This window comes from Pantherophis guttatus, chromosome 1, assembly GCF_059756535.1.
Source record: "Pantherophis guttatus breed Tessera chromosome 1, ASM5975653v1, whole genome shotgun sequence".
NCBI classification, from domain to species: domain Eukaryota; kingdom Metazoa; phylum Chordata; class Lepidosauria; order Squamata; family Colubridae; genus Pantherophis; species Pantherophis guttatus.
In genome coordinates, this window is record NC_142063.1 from 265,017,108 (window position 1) to 265,029,146 (window position 12,039).

General features: G+C 36.8%; 1 protein-coding gene across 2 annotated transcripts in view; it reads left to right on the top strand.

Annotated features, from left to right (window-relative positions):
- MTHFD1L (methylenetetrahydrofolate dehydrogenase (NADP+ dependent) 1 like) overlaps positions 1 to 12,039 on the top strand; it is a 122,060-nt gene that overhangs the window by 17,095 nt on the left and 92,926 nt on the right. For both annotated transcript variants that reach the window (XM_034419016.3, XM_034419015.3), the window contains exons 8-9: positions 6,468 to 6,579; positions 11,482 to 11,573. In XM_034419016.3, the coding sequence (XP_034274907.2) occupies positions 6,468 to 6,579; positions 11,482 to 11,573 (204 nt within the window). The remainder of the gene's footprint in view (positions 1 to 6,467; positions 6,580 to 11,481; positions 11,574 to 12,039) is intronic.

Consider the following 12,039-nt stretch of genomic DNA (forward strand, 5'->3'; position numbering starts at 1 on the left):
TAGTTGTAGGCCTGTGACTTACCAATTAAATTGGAAGCTTTGTCCCTTAAAAGGACTGTCCTTTATAAGGCTGTATAAGATCATACAGCCTTATAAAGAACAGTCCTTTGCTTCAGAAAGCTGTCCCTTAGCTTTATCTAATTTAATTATTTTTTTGGTTTTGCTCTTGAATTTTTCTCTATAAAGCAAAGTTATAAACATAAACAATTTTTTATCTTTATAAAACTCTCTCAGATTGGCCTTTCTTTTCAGATTTGTCTTTTATTTTTACCAAGAAAATATGGTCATAATAATAAAATCTACCATAATTGTTGCCTGAAAAATCTTTTGAACAATACTTACACACTAAAATTCTTTGACGTCTAGATAGTAGTTAGAGAAACTTAAAATTAATCAAAATTGAATTCATGTGCTGAAGTTGAGTGCAAATCAAATCATATATTCTTTGACCTTAAATACAAATTATTATCATGCATTCCAAATTATTCAATGCAGCTTTTTGGCATGCTGGAATAGTGCCATTCTCTTAATATAGCCCATAATTTATAGAAAAAACTGCATGAATCTCTCAGCATTTGAATTACTAAAGGTCCAAGTGAACCATAAGAATGTTTTACATAAATTGGGAAAAAATGTGAATAATCGCACTTTGAATTGTTATACTGCAATTATAGTGACAGAATTTCTAAAAGAATATTGTTAGTATCTAAATTGGCTCCACATCATGAAAAATGTTAATATTGTCCTTTAATGTGCTTGAGTTCAACACTCGTAGGTATAAGGAAGCGCATATTAGATGGGAGACCACCATGAAAATAGGAAACATCCAAGTTCTCAGTGAGAGTGCTACCAATCTTTTCACAATTCAGGTTGCAGTTTATGTATCGCCATAAAGAGCCTGTGATCTTAATCTCCATTTGATCTCTTGATTGTGAGCAAAACACTATTAATGTTAAACATGTCAAGCTCTACATTTGTGTTGGCATGGTGAGAAACTATAGAGATGAATAATCAAAAAAGGCAATTCTGTTGTTTCCATAAAATAAAACATTTAAAAAAAAACACATAAATTTAAATAAGGTTGTTTAGTAATTCCATCTTGGAATTTATTTATTTATGTTGGAAACTCACTTTTCAGGGATAGGATTTACTAATATGAAAAATACTGTAGGAAAAAAGTAATCTTCTCTTTCTGTATTCCATTGTTATGGGGAAATTTGGAGATGCCTTGGCCCACATTAAGGGTGGTGCAGTGTCTCAGCAGTTGAGATACTGGGCTTGTCAGCTGGAAAGCTGGTAGCCCAGGTTCAAAACCCAAATGCCACACAATGGAGTGAGTTCCTGTTCTTTCACCTAGCAGTTCAAAAGCATGGAAATGAGAGTAGATAAATAGATACCACTTCAGTGGGAAGGAAACAGCGCTCTGTGATGTCATGCTGGTCACATGACCATGGGAATGTCTTTGGACAGTACTGGCTCAATGGCCTTGAAATGGAGTTGAGCACCGCCCTACAGTCAACAACATCTAGCAAAGTAAAATCCACAGGGACTTCTTTATTTTATCTGTGGCCACATTAAAGGAAAAATAAAACTGTTGTAAAATACTATTGCAAATCCCTGCATAATGTGAATTTTTGGTTTTGAGATTCATACCTTAACCCTACATTTTCTTTAGTTTTTGTGAACATATCTCTTCAATATAAAGATCAACACTTGTCTTCGAATATAGTCAATCCTTCCAATCTAGTCATCTTCAGATATATGGGGATTGCACTAAGTCCCAGAATCCCCAGTCAACAGTGCCTTCACATCTGGAGGATATCTGGTGGGAGAGGCTCATGAATCATAATTCTCAAATCAGCTTCATATCATCCTATGTCAGCCAACTGATGTGGAACTGAATAAGGACTTGGACAGCAGAGACAGACACATTGTACCTGTCAATATGATAAGAACAAGAGTAAGCATTTCTTGATGACTTGTGGAATTAGCAGGACATCAATAACTGGGTGTCCTGCTTTGCTTGAGTGGAAGTGATTCTCATTAACACAAAGCCATTTTTGGATATCCCACTATAATAATGTTCCCAGTTTTGAAACAAGCATTCTTGTCCTGTTAGGAACAGGAAGCACCTGTGTATGATATGCAAACATGGGAAAAAGTTATTATTCCTTGAGTTGAAACATGTAGATATATTGATTGATTGCACTTTTATATCTTCAGACACTATAAAAACTCCAGGTGGATCACTTCCTAAAACATAAAAACAGCAAAACATAAAATCACAATAAATTAATCAAATGCTGATATACAAAGAGGTGTGGTGCTGTCAGCTTACTCCCCAGATGCCCTCTGGAAATGTTCGGTCTTCAGTAGCTTCTAGGAGGCCACTATGAGGTTCTGGCCTAATTTTAGGAGGGAAGCCATTCCATAATAGATAATAGAAACACTGTTTGGGATCTCTTTCCCCCTTTGCCATTTAAAAGATATTGATATCAAAAGACATTGACAGATATCTGCACTGAAATGTTAAATGCCTAAGTGTCAAGCTTTACAGGATTTTACAGGTTTAGACTTGAATATTGAACTGTATTGGAAACCTATTCATTATCAGGGTAGTAACCATGTTATGCGATTGTGTTGGCCCTGATTTGCTAATTTTTGAACTCTGGCATTTGTGGCATTTTACTTCAATAACTAGCAGCTGAGAGCGTATCTAAAAAATTTCCGTTAATTCCTATTGTTTTCACTACCTGATTGCTTTATTTCATTAACAGAAACCTACCATTTGTCTTAGTGAAAAACATCATCTTTTTAAAAATTGTAATTATTTGATCCTGAAGTTTATGATGTCACTTTAAGAAATTGATGTCAACTGTAGAAGAATGCAATCTTTATGCTGTTCTCAGTAATATGGTGTCTTGATGAGGACGTACTGGTTTATAGTGAATGAATGTGTGTTGATTTAACATTTTATGCTCTTTCTGGGAATGGGAGGGTCTTCAAAGATAATATAATCTTCTAGCATAATTCTCACTGAAGTTGTGTAATGCTATGAACTAAAGATTCAGAGTTTTTATTGGATTCAATCTTGTCCAGTTTGCTGGAAGAAAATGCTATTAATTCCCATGAGAATGAGCATAGGGAATCTTTCCCCACTCATAAGAATTGATTAAGCGACTGTTTCATATGATTTTTTTTATTCTCTCTTTGCAGTGTGATCTCATTAATGGATTGTAAAACATTTTACAATGTGTAACTAGTTGTCCTTTGGATGAATGTTCACACTTCTGTCAGTCTTTTATCACATTTGGTTTCAATTACAAATAGCATGTGTTTTGTGTTGGCTTTGCGGACTAATTGGAAACCATATGGTGCATTTGCAACGAAATGGGTTTGATAATTTTTTTTTTTCATCCTTGCTTAGTCTATGGAAGATTCTTTGTAATGTTTCTTTGCCAGACCTATCCTTGAATACTGCTCCCTGCCTGGAACCCACACTGTATTTCTGATACTAATACATTAGAGAGGGTCCAGAGGTATTTTACAAGAAGAGTACTCAACTCCTCTGCTTGCAATAAAATTCCTTATACCACCAGGCTTGAAATTTTAGGCCTGGATAACCTTGAACTACGCTGTCTACGTTCCGACCTAAGTTTAGTACACAAGATTATCTACTATAAGATCCTACTGTTAATGACTACTTTAACTTCAACCGCAATAACACAAGGGCTATCCATAGATACAAACTAAATGTAATTCACTCTAATCTTGATAGGAGAAAATAGGACTTCATCAATAGAGTAGTAAACGTCTGGAACACTCTACGTGATCCTGTTGTTAGTTTCTCTAGCCCCCATACCTTTTATCTTAAACTGTCTACCGTGGACCTTACACATTTCTTAAGAGGTCTCTAAGAGGGTTTGCATAAGCGCACCAGCATGCCTACTGTCCCTGTCCTACTGTCCCCATTTATATGTACTCATTTTATGTGTTTATGGCTATGTTTTGCTTATTTTTATCCATTTATTTGTGCCAATTTTTCAAGTGTCCATGTCTATGTCTATACTGATACTTGTTTCCTTGTACTTGTTGACAAATAATTAAATAAATAAATGTACACTGTTTACAAGTTGGATCAGACATTGAGACAGGTTGTTCTACTCCACTTCTTTGTGTAGTTGGGATAGTGTATTGTGGTATTCTTGATGTTCTCTGAGCTCTGTTGTTTGCTCGCAAATGTTCATTATGCACTGAAGAGGTTACCTAGTTGGTAATGAAATGCCTGCAAGCAAACAACCGAGCCGTATTCTTTTCTGTGTCAGGTTGCTGTAGTGTACTGTCTCAAGATTAAGTACCTGACAGGCAGGTTGCACAAAAATAGCACAGTGTTAGTACTGACTAAGGTATTAGTATTAATTTATAAAGAGCAAGTCCTATCAAACTAATTTTAATTATTTTTGATTGAACATCTTATTAGTCTTTTGGAATACTAATGCACCCTGGACAGAGCAAGCTGATTAATATAGCCTGGGCACTCCTTGCATTTCATTTATGAAAAAAAGGATTTGCTTATTAAATGTCAAATAACCTAAAATACACTGCTCAAAAAAATAAAGGGAACACAAGCAGAAGACATCCGAGATCTGAATGAATGAAATAGCCTTATTAAATATTTTGTTTGTTACATACAGTAGTTTTGTGTTCCCTTTAGTTATTTGAGCAGTGTATAAACTACTGTATGAACAAAGTATTTAATAAGGCTATTTCATTCATTCAGATCTTGGATGTCTTCTGCTTGTGTTCCCTCTATTTTTTTGAGCAGTATATTTTGGACTAACATAATAAAATACTGTAGTAAAATTCAGAATGATCCTAATATCATTCTGAATATCATAGGAAACAGTGGTGAAATGCTACCGGTTTGCACCAGTTCGGGCGAACTGGTAGTAATAAAAAAAAAAAAAGCTACCGGTTCCTCCCAACCGGTATTTCCGACAATCAGCTGTTCTGCGCAATATAAAATCGCTAGAAAGCAGGAAATCCTGCTAAATCGCGCAGCACAGCTGTTTTCCCCCCCTCGCTGTTCTACTTACCTTCCCAAGCCTCCTTTTTCACTTCATCAGATTTTAGTCTACTCCTCTAGTCATCTACAAAAGTCATACTGACCACCTCTGCTCCTCCTGAGGTTGCAGTGACATGTCTTGTAATGGTATGTGGGAATGACCTTGGCAGACAGGAGGAAGAGCCACAGTCTAGGCGATGCTAATATAAGAAGTAGCTGAGCTCATGAAAGGAATGGGGGCATAGCAAACATCTCAGAAGGGACCCTTCCTAGGTTGTTGGACTGTAAAGATAAGAAGAGAGAGATGTACTTTCAGACTTGAAAGATTCTGTTAATATAAGCCTACAATACAAATAGAATTAATGTTGGTCTTTTCTAATGTGCCTCACAAGGCTGACACTTGCCTATGATAATCTCCACCTTGTGGCACTCACTCTCATCAGAAAATGTTGTAAACTCCACCTTGTTGACATGTGGAGAGAGTAGCCTTGAAGGACAGGAGGAAAAACTGCTACCAAGGGACAGTCAGATAAGTGGGGCTTGAGCCAGGGCCAAGAAAATAAATTGAGAAAACTTATAGTATCAGACAAGCCCTTCCCTAGCTCAGAGAAAGATAAAGGAAAGGAAGGAGGAAGCACAGTTAACTTGCATTATTATGTTACTATAAAGTTTACAATAAAAGTAATGCCTGGCCTACATGGCATTGGTGTTTTAGTCTGGCCTATCTTGTAGAACTGACACATTTCAAACACAAGTTTATTTCAGCAAGTCCTTGTCCCCAATTAAAAGACCGAGTACATTTTTGCTTTTGCTTGGGAATGTACTATTAGGCTGCTCCTTTCCTTTCTTGCCATTGTATTCAGGTCAGAATCCATTGAGATTGGGGCAGGTTATCTCGCTTCTGAGACGTTTGCTATGCCCTCGTTCCTTTCCCACATAAATAAGCAAAACCATGGTTGGAATCTAAGTTTGTATTAGATCTAGGTTCATATAACACTAAAATATAATTTAACAAGGCACCCCCATTTGTCCTCTGTCTTTAACAGAATTTTAATTCATTTGTAAAAGAAAACCAACATTCAGCAAGTTTCAGATTTGGAAAGACAGCTGACATAGCTATTTGCTCTTATTTCTCTTTTCCCCCAAGACTTTTACATAGTTTCAGGAAGTACATAGGATAATTACCTAAAGTGTTGCTGTTATGACTCATTAAAACAAACCAATTTTCAATCTTGTTTTAAGAGATTGCTTAGTTTATACATATACAACACATATATGCATATTAATTTCTCAATTATGTATTTTCTGATTATAGCTGATTAAACATAGTTGAGCACTTTGTCTTTCCAGATACTGTATATCCCATAATGCAAGCAAGTGTATGTTCTTTTATCTGTCTTAGCTTCGTGATGCTGATATGATGGTCGTGGGCAGTACCAAACCTAAAGAGATCTCAGTGGCTTGGAAAAATCCTGAGATCACTACGGTGGATTGTTCACAAAACACTTTATGGGGTGAGTTTTGTTGGAGATGTAAAGTAATGGGTGCTAAAGCTTAACACTTGCAGGATTTTTTTTTTATTTTATTTTTTTTTATTTATATGCCGCCCTTCTCCAGAGACTCAGGGCGGCTTACAAGGCGTTAAGCAATAGCCTTCAAACTTTGTATATTTTATACAAAGTCAACTTATTGCCCCCACAAACCGGGTCCTCATTTTACCTACCTTAGAAAGGATGGAAGTCAACCTTGAGTCAACCTTGAGCCTGGTGAGAATTGTACTCGCAGTAATTGCAGGCAGCTGGAAGCTAAATACTACCTTTAACAGTAGCATTAGTCTGCTGCGCCACTCAGGCTCTTAATTAATTAATTTCTTAATGACAAAAAAGTATGCTCTTATATCTTGAAATTTAAAATAAAAGGCAGAATAATTAATCTTCCTTTGACTGATACAGAAAAATCCTATCAACAGTCCTAATTTAACATTACTTCAGAAAAATGGTTCTTTCTTTTATTTTGTTACTGGCATCCCTGACTAATTATTCTTGCCGGCTGTTGCATAGAGCCATTAGTGCCTATGTTTCTTCTCTTTCTCTCGTTCTCTCTCTCTCTGGGCATTAATTGATGTGTTTTGTTTTTTTTTTAATTTGATTTATATGCCGCCCTTCTCCGGAGACTCAGGGCGGCTTACAGTGCATTCAGCAATAGCCTTCATACTTTTGTATATTTATACAAAGTCAGCTTATTGCCCCCACAAACTGGGTCCTCATTTAACCTACCTTAGAAAGGATGGAAGGCTGAGTCAACCTTGAGCCTTGGAGAGATTCGAACCAGCAGTAAATTGCAGGCAGCTGTGTTAATAACAGGGTGCTTTAAACCACTGTAGTACCAAGGCTCTGTGTTGAACTCTGAGCCCCCAAGTTAACAGTTGATAGATTTCCCATTTTTCAGTATCATAATATATAGCCAGCTTGGTATAGCAGCTAAAGTGCTGACCTAGAGGATTGTGAATTCTAGGCCTCCCTAAGACATGAAAGCCAGCAGGGTGACTTTGGGCCAGTCACTCTCTCTCAGCCCAACCCACTTCATAAGGTGGTTGTTGTGTGGAAAATATGAGGGAGGCGTATTAGATATGTTTGCCACCTTATATATATTAAAAAGGCAGGGTAACATTAGAATAGTAGGTATAATAATAATGGCCTGTGCTGTCATTGTTGAGCAACTGAATGATGGAGAAACTTAATCCAGAGCACTTTTCCATAAAACAGCATAGCTTGCTAGTGTAAAGGAATGAGATGCTACAGATAGAGTCTCCTCGTGCCTCCAGACACAATATTTTTCAGTGGACTCCATTCATACGGTCAGCTACAAGAATGCTCCACTCTGGCATCAAATCAGCTGCTCCAGTTTCCAATCAGGGCGAATTCTGAAACTCAACTGCATGTTATCTCTTCAACTGATAAAAACAGTTATATGAAGCCAAATCAAATAATCTGAAGAAGCACAGAAGTTTAAGCAAAGGGGAGAAGAGAATCGAATTTGGCCTCTCTTGTTTCTTATTGTTCTGGCTGAGATCCTAGCATGGTTTCATTGTGACAGTCATCGATTTATGGCTAGGGTAGGCAGAGTTTTAACTTCCAGGAAAACATTCTCCACTTCTAACCTAAATTGACGTTTTCCAGAAGACTGATCTTGAAGAACGAAGTGCGAACACAATGAAAGTCGGTTGATTCCCCCACCCACCCCCCTTCTTGAGTGTTTAGTGTTCAAGCTATAATCTTTTTCATGGCTCCTTTATGGCTTCATTATCAAAACTTAAATGAATTGTGATCTAGTGATATTTAAATTGCATTGCAAGTTATACAGAATTTAAAAAAGCAGATGAAGCTAGGGGCTTCCATTGTTGTGCAGGGTTTTGAATTCAAAGGTTTAAAAACATGCTTAGAGCATGCAAGGGTACTCAAGTAAGTTTGTTAAGGCATCTCTCTGCTTTCTTGTAAATATGAAGTTGTGTCATTTTTTTCAATATTAAGTTTGCCACTTTACAATTAAATTTCATGGCAACAAATTTCACTGAGTCATAACTTCATATTTCCAAACTTGAAGAGGCCTGGGAATATGGAGCAGTGGGATATGGTCAGAAGTGAAGTGAAACAGATAAGTATGTTTCTTCTTGCAGATTCCTGGCTTATGGAGGGAGACAGGAAAAAGCTATATACTTGCATTTATGTCTTTCCACCATTTTAAAAAATGTATATGGATATTTTATTTCCATAATTGTATATACAATTTGAAGATCCTGAGACAGAACAAAGAGGACTTCCAGTCACCTCATTGGAGATACCAGTTTATATGATCCATTGTATTTATTTTATGGCTTAATTAAAAGGAGTTATCAGTAGGACAAAGCAGGCAGGAAAGCTGACTCGGATCCATTCTACATACAGCTGGTGGTCTACTTACAACAATTTTCTTAGTGACCATTTGAAATTACAATGGCACTGAAAAAAGTGACTTATGATCATTTTTCACACTTACAACCATTGCCCCATCCCCATAATCATGTGATCAAAATTCAGATGCTTGGCAACTGACTCATATTTATGACGGTTGCAGTGTCCCAGGGTCTTAAGGTACAGGTAGTCTTCGACTTATAACCACAATTGAGCCCAAAATTTCTGTTGCTAAGTGAGACAGTTGTTGTTAGTTTTTGTATCCTTTCATATTCTTTTTGTGACCTTCTGACAAGCAAAATCAATGGGTAAACCAGAGTCACTTAACAACCATGTTACTATCTTAACAATTACAGTGATTCACTTAAAAAGTATGGCGAGAAAGGTCGTAAAATGGGGCAAAACTCCCTTAACAACTGTCTCACTTAGCAAAAGAAATTTTGGGCTCAGTTGTTGTTGTAAGTTGAGGAGTACCTGTATCTTACACGTTCCATTACTTCTTGTACTACAAGCAAAATAAATAAGAATAAAAATGAGCACAATTATTTATCTGGCCAGTATTTGTGTTTTGACAGTATTTTTATATTTACAAAACATATTTCATTTACATCAACCCCATGAGGGAGTTTGCAAGCTGAGAGATGCGAGTTTATCCCCCAGCAATTTAGTCATTTATACCTGGATAAATGAAGCTTGGCCTTGTTATACACATTTAATTCCTGTTGCATGCAATTGAAATCATCTTTGGAGATAGTAGATTTTATATTAGGCAAAAGTGAATTGAATGATGCTTGATATTTTCTATTTTTCTCAGTCACAATACAGGTGTACCTGAAAGATGACTAGCTGACTTCATTACAGTTACAAAGCAGTTCCAATACATATATATGTATACATATATATACTTATATATTCCATATGAGTGGAAAGCAAATAGGTCTATGTATCATCTATGTATTTTGCAGATAAACTAGATAGTGCTCAATTATTGAATTAATACATGGCAAAAAGAAAAGAAAATATATCTGTGCTATGGCATATTTTAAATTGTTTCATGTCAACACTGGAAATAATTCCTTTATCCAAAACTATTTGTCACCCTGATGAAAGTTGCACTATTTAGCCTTTTTGTAACAGAAGGCTTCCAAGGAACACCATAGCTTCTTTTTGAAACTTGCTGGGGACAGTCCAACCCAATAACAAACAGGAGGTCATGTTGTTGTAATCCAATTGAGTTTTAATCCAATTGATTTGGAGAAGGCTGGGGAGATTATTTGGTTACTCTTCCAAGTAAAAGTCTTGCTGGTAGTGATGAGAATTTGGATGAGGCCCATGTATGAGAGGATTATTTTCCTTCAGAGACCCTCTAAAAACTTCCAGTTTAATTGTAACTGTTAAGGTGGCAGGAGGGAGAAATGGTAAAAGCACAGAAAGTACTCATATTACAGGAATGGCATTTAATGCAGCTGTGCAAAGCATTCAGAAAAAGTGTGTCACAAAATATGTTAATGCAGTCCTTCAGAGCATGTTAGCAACAGTTGTGCCGTTTCTGATTTTATTACTGCTTTCAGTAGCAGGAGAAGCAGGTACAGATAGTCCTTGACTTATGAAGCCTGGAATTTCTGTTGTAAATCATGATGGCTATAAACTGAGGCACCCACATGACCAGATTCGATTTTATGATTTTTATGGGGTGGTTGTGAAGCAAACGCCATAATTATCAATAGATGCAAGTGTATTCCTATGGACATTATTACTAGAAACTGACAGAAAAGGTCAGAAACCGGCAAAAAAATATTATAAATTGCAGTCACATGATCAGGGGGCCCTACAACCAGCTGTAAAGTTGAGCCAGTTGCCAAGCACCCAGAATGCAGTCATGTACTGGAGATGTGTGCAGCTATCAAAACTCCGGAACTGGGCCATAAGTAGCCTTTCTTTTTTGAGAGGGGTGGGGTACCATCATAACTTTGAATGGTTGCTAAGCAACCAGTTGTTAAGTGAGGGCTACCTATACTGGGAAGGTGATTCTGAAGTCTACAAGCTTCTCCTGTTTCTTCCCAATCATCTCTGCAGGGTTAAATCATGCAAATATTTATGTGTCAGCACCTAACAGTTTATTGTTACTGTTATGTGGTTGGAAAAAACTTCTCAGCCAAGTTAATGTAAGAGAAGTCATCATTGCTTTGTGATACATGCTATCAATTGGCACTCCTACACTGAAAAAAATCCTTTACCTTTGGAATAATTATATATTCAGTATATACAGTATTTCACCCCACTTTTGTCTGTTTGTCTTGTATTTACATGTTGATGTGTTTCTATGCTTTCTGTAATGCATATGGCACCTTTGCTCAGCAGCAATTTAGCTAATGGTGTCAATTATCTTCTTGCAGCTTTTTTCCAAAGATCTTCCCACAAGAAGAGGCTGCTGGATTCATGGGTGCAATTCTTTTTCATTTTCAGGACAGAAAGCTTTTCGTGGACATCCAACAAGAGGCAATGATTTCAATCTAGGTGAGGCTGTAGAACATCTGGCATTGGCAATATGCATGCAGGTTAGTAAGTCCCGTGGTGACTCTTTATGTAACAGGAACAAAATGAAAGGCAGGTTCTCTGTTCAAGCATTCAACCAGCATGGAAGGAAAAGGATAAGGAAAGAAAGATATCCAAATTCAGGTTAGAATTACAAATACTAATAAAATACTCATGGTCAGAATCTGTCTGGGTACCAGCGATAACTTCTGCACATGTACAATTTTTTTACAAGATTCTTTTTGCATCTTTTCCCCCAGATTCAATACCAGCCTTACAATGGTATTAAGATGCCTTTTGTGCTGAGTCTTAACACTATGCACTGAGGAATAGTAATAACATGAAACAGGAAGGAAAAAAAAAGATATGTAAATTGAAAACATGGCAAAGTGCCTCAAATTTCAAAGGGATTATAAAAGTCAGCAGGCAAGTGGAACAGGCTTGGAGGGCACAAGTGAGTCCTTGCTTCAGGCTTCATTCCCTATAAAA